This window comes from Mus caroli, unplaced genomic scaffold (genome assembly GCF_978045245.1).
Source record: "Mus caroli unplaced genomic scaffold, Mus_caroli_1 scaffold_4, whole genome shotgun sequence".
NCBI classification, from domain to species: Eukaryota; Metazoa; Chordata; class Mammalia; order Rodentia; family Muridae; genus Mus; species Mus caroli.
Window position 1 is genome coordinate 32,317,213 of NW_028227259.1, and position 6,000 is coordinate 32,323,212.

General features: G+C 47.7%; 1 protein-coding gene across 3 annotated transcripts in view; it reads left to right on the plus strand.

Moving 5' to 3' along the window:
* Dnajb6 (DnaJ heat shock protein family (Hsp40) member B6) overlaps positions 1-2,053 on the plus strand; it is a 52,070-nt gene extending 50,017 nt beyond the window's left edge. For all 3 annotated transcript variants that reach the window (XM_021162037.3, XM_021162038.3, XM_085836559.1), the window contains one exon: positions 728-2,053. In XM_021162037.3, the coding sequence (XP_021017696.2) occupies positions 728-810 (83 nt within the window). In that variant the 3' untranslated portion in view covers positions 811-2,053. The remainder of the gene's footprint in view (positions 1-727) is intronic.
* Positions 2,054-6,000: the final 3,947 nt, after the last annotated feature.

Consider the following 6,000-nt stretch of genomic DNA (forward strand, 5'->3'; position numbering starts at 1 on the left):
CACTGCCCTCCCCCGCCCCCGCAACTAATTCATGTGTTGAGGTTTTGGTGGATCTCACCATGGGAATTTTGAGGTATCTGTGGGCATGTTATAGAAGCTGGGGTTCTGAGGTCTCTTTTGTGGCTCTTGTTCAGCACCAGGCCCACATCCCACCAACTGCATGTGGCCAGAGTCTGAGCTTCTGTAGGCCTGAAGGCAAAGCCCATCAGCTTGTTGGCAGTATCCAGAGCTGAGCCTCTGTCAGTCTTACTGTGGCCTTGGTTGGTAAGGTCATGCATCTGTTAGCTTTAATGACAGGAAAAATTCGACAGGCTGTTTTCAAGATTGAAAAATAGGCTGCCAGAGAGAATGGACTTGCCATTTCAGAAGGCAGCTGTGGGGGGTGTCTGACTTGGCTGCGTAGGTGACAGGGTTGTACATTTTGCAGGTAGGGTCTTGGTAGGGCCGCTGAGGAGCTGTTCCACAGAGGTGTTTCTGTGGCTGGGCTGCTGGGTAAATGTAGGAGGCTTGCTGTGGGTTGCACACTTCCCTGTGTGGTGGTGACATTCTGGGAGCAATATGGAAAGTTTTTAGCATGCTATTTCAAACAGTTTGTGTTTTCTTTTTGATATGAACACCATAAATGACTGTTCTGTTGCTTTGTACACGGGGAAGTGTCTACCGAGTGACCCATCTCAAGGGGATGCAGTTGCTGGTGTGCAGTGTTTCATAAGCCATGTTTCCTTAGGGCTCAAAGAAGGTGGCAAGAGGAAGAAGCAGAAGCAGAAAGAGGACTTGAAGAAGAAGAAGTCGACCAAAGGGAACCACTAGGCTGGACTTGGCGGCAGCCGCGGCAGCCACTGTGTGTGTGTGTGTGTGTGTGTGTGTGTGTGTGTTGCTCATGCGCATGGCAGCGGCATCCTTTAAATGTCGCCCAGGGTCACTTCGCTTAGCAGGATTATGGACGTGTGCCCACGGATCGGTAGGATCCAAGGGTGTTGGAGACAGAGGCAACGATCCCGGGTAGCTTGTATAAGTTTGTGACACAGCCTGAGCCTTGTAACTCTGCTTTGCCCCAACACTAAATCCATAGCTTTTTCCTCGAGTTTTCAGCAGCCCAAGCCCTGCTTTGAGCTCTGAGGTATTTGTAGTTGTAGGAGTCCATAGGGTCCAGGAGGGAGCTAGGTATGTGTTCATGATAGACTACCTCCTGGCGGTGGTACAGTGCGAAGTTTTGAGTACAGCGGAACTTAGAGGTAAAGTAAGCTGTGCCTTGAGCCATGGGTGTCAGGATGCTTTTGATTCAGGGTACTCTGGCAACACTTAAGGCTATCAGGAGCCACTTCAGATAGAGTCTTTCCTTATTTATTGTTCAACTTTTAATCTTCTCCAGGTAGTCAAAAATTGACACCAAATATAGTTTAGTTTTTGGGAAATCTCATCTTTTCTTCTTGGAGAAATATTTGTCCTTTTTCAGTCAAAAGGTTTTGCTTAGCAATACCATTTCTAGTAATGATAGGTCAGTGCTACTGGCTATTTACACAAACACACAGCACACAGAGGCGCATGCAAAATAATCAGCTAGGAAGCAAGAAGCAAATAAGGGCCCCTTCACAAGCTTTGACCTGTCATAACCCATGCCATGCTGTCACCTAACCTGTGGCTTACATGGAGCACTAGGTAGTTCTGACGCCATCTCACTTCTATCTGGGCTGCACATGTCTCTTGGCAGTGTCACTTCCTTTTGGCCATGAGGATCTATTGTTTGAACTTTGTCCCCTTGGCAATGAGCACATGATGAACAGTGTTGGTGAGCTTGAGATGGGTCCGCAGTGTGGAAAGGGGAAGCTTTGTGAGTTCTGGGCACTGGTGTAGCTAGGAGCTGAGACAGGACCCACCCACGTTTTGAGGAAGTGACCATGAAGTGTTTGCTGAGTTTGCTTGGTTTTGGTGGGAGGTGGTGTGGGCACTTACGGAGTATGGATTGGTGTTAATGTGTGTTGTGGAAATGTGACCCTCAAGGAGGAATGTATTTTAGTGCTACTGAGGTAAATAAAATGTAAACGTCACTGAGTCCAGCTCTCTTGTGGTCATTCCCTGTCTGTAAGTTGCACTGTTACTATGAAAAATAAAAGCAGGTCTTGTATTGTTTTTTTTAAATACAGTTTTATACATTTATTTTTGTGTGTGTATGTGCAAGGGTGTGCTCTGGTGCATGGGTAGAAGTCAGAGGACAGTTTGTGGGAGTTGATCCTCTCCTATCTGGTGTATTCTGGGTGCCCATTTTAGGTGGTCAGACTTGGTGGCATTTTGACCCACTGAGCCAACTCACCAGCCACAACGTTTTCAATTATGGAAGATAAAGTGACACTTGGGGGGGGGGTGGAATGTGTTGGTGTCCCATACAGAGGTCAGTTGTCATCCAGTGAGTGTGGCTTTTTGGACTAGCAGCCTGAGTGAATGTGCTGGGAACTTGGAGAGGCTCCTCCTTCTGAGTGTGACAGCAGTGTGTGACAGTAGTTTCCTGCCCAAGAATGCCGTCCTGGAGAGCAAGGTGTTCAGATGCATGTGTGAGAGGCCGCTTCAGAAGAGGCTCCTCGGACACTCAGACCCCACTGTAGCTGTTGATGTCCTGGTCAGCAGAGGTTTTAAGGACAGAGTCACGACTCTTTCAGCCGTAGCAACCAAGGCCTGTCACAGGTGTGTAGCCAGTAGACTACCCTTGACTCTTAACCCTAACCCTAACCCTAACCCTGAATCTGGGCGTGTCTTCAGGTAGCCTGGCATTCCAGATGAACTTAGGTCCAAGGGCAGCTCTGCTCAACATGGTAGCTGGCAGGAATGAGCCAATGTCTATTTAGGGCTTGCTGTGTGCACCTAGGCTAGTGCTTAGATGAGGAGACACAGAAAAGCCAGGGCTGCTGGTCCATACGTGGTCTGGCGCAGTCAGCTCTATGTGTTCAGTAGTTTGCAGAATGCTAGCCAGGCCAGGCTGATTACTGCCTCCTGATGTGACAGGTGCAGGATCCTGCCAGAGGGTCAATGAGTATAGGATAGGGGTAAACTCCTGTGCATCTCCAGTGACGCAGTGCTGGTGCACATGTATCTTTGCCATCTTTCGCATGTGAGATGAAAGGTGGAACTCTGGGTGTGGAATGCCCAGTGGGGCTGGGGGGAGGGGACCTGGAGAGATCAGTGCCATGTCCAGGATCTGCCTGGTTTGTCCTGGACCCTTCCACTCTCTTTGTGAGTGAGTGTAATCATTTTGAGCATGGTGAAGGTCTAAGGTCTGGCAGCGTCTTAGCTGTAGGGCAGAGAGAGAAACCCCAGAAGGGATGCTGCACTCTGGAAAACTTCTCTAGTTATTACCCAGTGTCTCAGAACAGTGGCATTCAGAGTCACAGTTGTAGCCCCACATCGTAACACATGCCTTTAATACTAGTACTAATTTATTTATTTATTTTTCATTTAATACTAGTACTAGTATTGGGAGGCAGAGGTAGGCTGAAAATCTGAATTTGAGATTAGAGCTATGCAGTAAGACACACCCTACCTGTATACTCCCCATCCCCCAAAAGAAGAACAGTTGCAATATATGGATTAAACAAGGTTTTACTTTGTGGCTCATTTGGGAGGTGATCTAATTTATCCCATCGACTTCCAAATTTAGTTCCAGCCTCCCTCCTTAAGGGTCTTCTTCACCGTAGTAGATTCTACTTGGCATTTGGGACCATCTGGTATCCTCAGATCTTGGTCTGGAGCAGCTCCCACCACTTATCAATATTTTCTGTCTCTTTTATTCTGCCCTAAGAGATACCACTGAGAATGTCCAAAGGTGATTCTTGGTCTATAAAAATCTGCTGCCCGACATGTCCCTGTCAACTGACTTACCTAGTGTGGTGCCACCCTGTCTGAGAGCCATGGTGAAGACATGGGTCTTAAGAGGTTGTCAAATATGCGGTAGGCTCCATGTGAACAAGCTATGTGCATCTCCAGTGGTCCAAGGCTGAGAGGAGTGCCTGGGGCTCTGACAGTGGTCTCTCTATGCTGTCTTGGTAGTGCCATGGAGCTTTCTCTAGGCAGGTGGGTGGCAGAGCCTACCTTAGGAGGGCCCGACAGTATTTCATGCTCTCCATCTCAGTAAAGGGTACTTCTCCATCACTATGTTGCCTCTTAAACCCAGGGCTGCCAGTCAATGGTGGGTAGCTCCTAGGCAACAGTCAATGGCTTGCCAGCTGAGCTGGGTACTGGCAGCACTTGGAAGAACCAAGCCCTTTACTCACAGGACCCTGGCCACCCTTAAAGGTAAAGGTCAGAACACTTCCCGTCCATAGGCGGAGAGCAGATGACAGGCTGAGGCAGGAGGGCTGACTCTGGGCTTTGGCTGAACATTGTAGAAAGCCTGGGGACCAGGAAGGCTTTACTGGACATGGCTTCTGTGTCGAGGTGACTGAGGGACTTTGGAAAGTGGAGGAGTGGGAGTGACAAGGAACTGAGGTTACAGTTGTGAGGAAAGGATATGCCCCAGGGAAACCCGGGGCTCTGCCATGTACTTTATAACAAGTTGAAGCCAGTCCCTAGCCCTGCTGTGTCCCTCCGTAGTGGGTGGGATCTGTGTAGGTTTGCTCTGTTGCACTTAGCCCCTGTTCATCTCATCCCTTTTTCTATGAGCCAAGTAAAAACCACAGAAGCTGGGTGGTAGCGGCCCATGCCTTTAATCCCAGTACAGAGTTGGCGGTCATTCTGAGTTCCAGGACAGCCAAGGCTACACAGAGAGATGTCCCTGCCTCCCCCTGTCACTCACCCCACTCCAAAACAAAGAAATCCAACAACTAAATAAAGACTGTCTGACTGTCTGTGTGCCTGTCTTTGCCTTAAATGTCTTTCTCAAATAGCTTGGGCTGTGATGGATTCTCAGGGATGTAGGCTATACACCTGCCAGCTTACAACAGCCCACAGCCAGATAGATGATCTTAGGAGAAGTGGTTTTCCTAGAATTCTGGGAACCTAAGGCAGTCCCTAAGACAGCAAAGGTGGGGTCCTTTTATCACCTATTTAAAAATGTTGCCATGTGCGGAGTGAGTTCCAGAACAGCCAGAGTTGCACAGAAACACTGTCTTCAAAAATAAAAAACCCAGCTGGGCAGTGGTGGCGCACGCCTTTAATCCCAGCACTTGGGAGGCAGAGGCAGGCAGATTTCTGAGTTCAAGGCCAGCCTGGTCTACAAAGTGAGTTCCAGGACGGCCAGGGCTACAAAGAGAAACCCTGTCTCATATCCCCCCCTCCAAATAAAAAACCAACCAACCAACCAAAAAAAAAAAAAAAAAACCCAAAACAAATATTTTTAAAAATTCAGTTTTCTGCGACAAAGATTCTCTTTGTAGCCCTGGCTGTCCCAGTACCCATTCTGTAGACCAGGCTGGCTTTCAGCTTGGAGCTCTGCCTGTCTTTGCCACCTGAGTGCTGGAATTAAAGGCATGTGCCACTGATACCCAACTAAATAATTTTTAAATATGATTTCAGGGTGGTTAAGAGCACTGGTTGTTCTTCCAGAGGACTCGGGTTCAATTCTTAACCCCTACATGGTAGCTCAAATCATTTGTAACTCCAATTCCAAGGGATCCAATGCCGTCTTCTCCATTGGAACTTTGGCAGACATGTATGTAGGCAAGTCACACACATACAATATAAATAAATAAGCTGGACAGTGCTAGCATGCGCCTTTAATCCCAGCATCAGGGAGGCAGAGTTCTAGGATGCCCAGGGCTGTGCAGTGAAACTCCGTAAAAGAAAAAAAAAGTAAGTGTGTGTGTGTTTGTGTGTATACTGTAAATATATATATATATATAGTATATAATAAATCTTAGAAAGGCAACCTCCCTAATAAAGTATGCATAGCACAGAATGTATCATTTTAAGTCTGTAGCTATTCAGACTTAAAGGAGAGAACATACTGTGTGGCCACTGTAGTGGGGTTTACATCACAGACTTACTTCTCATGTGGAAGAGGGTGAGTCCAAG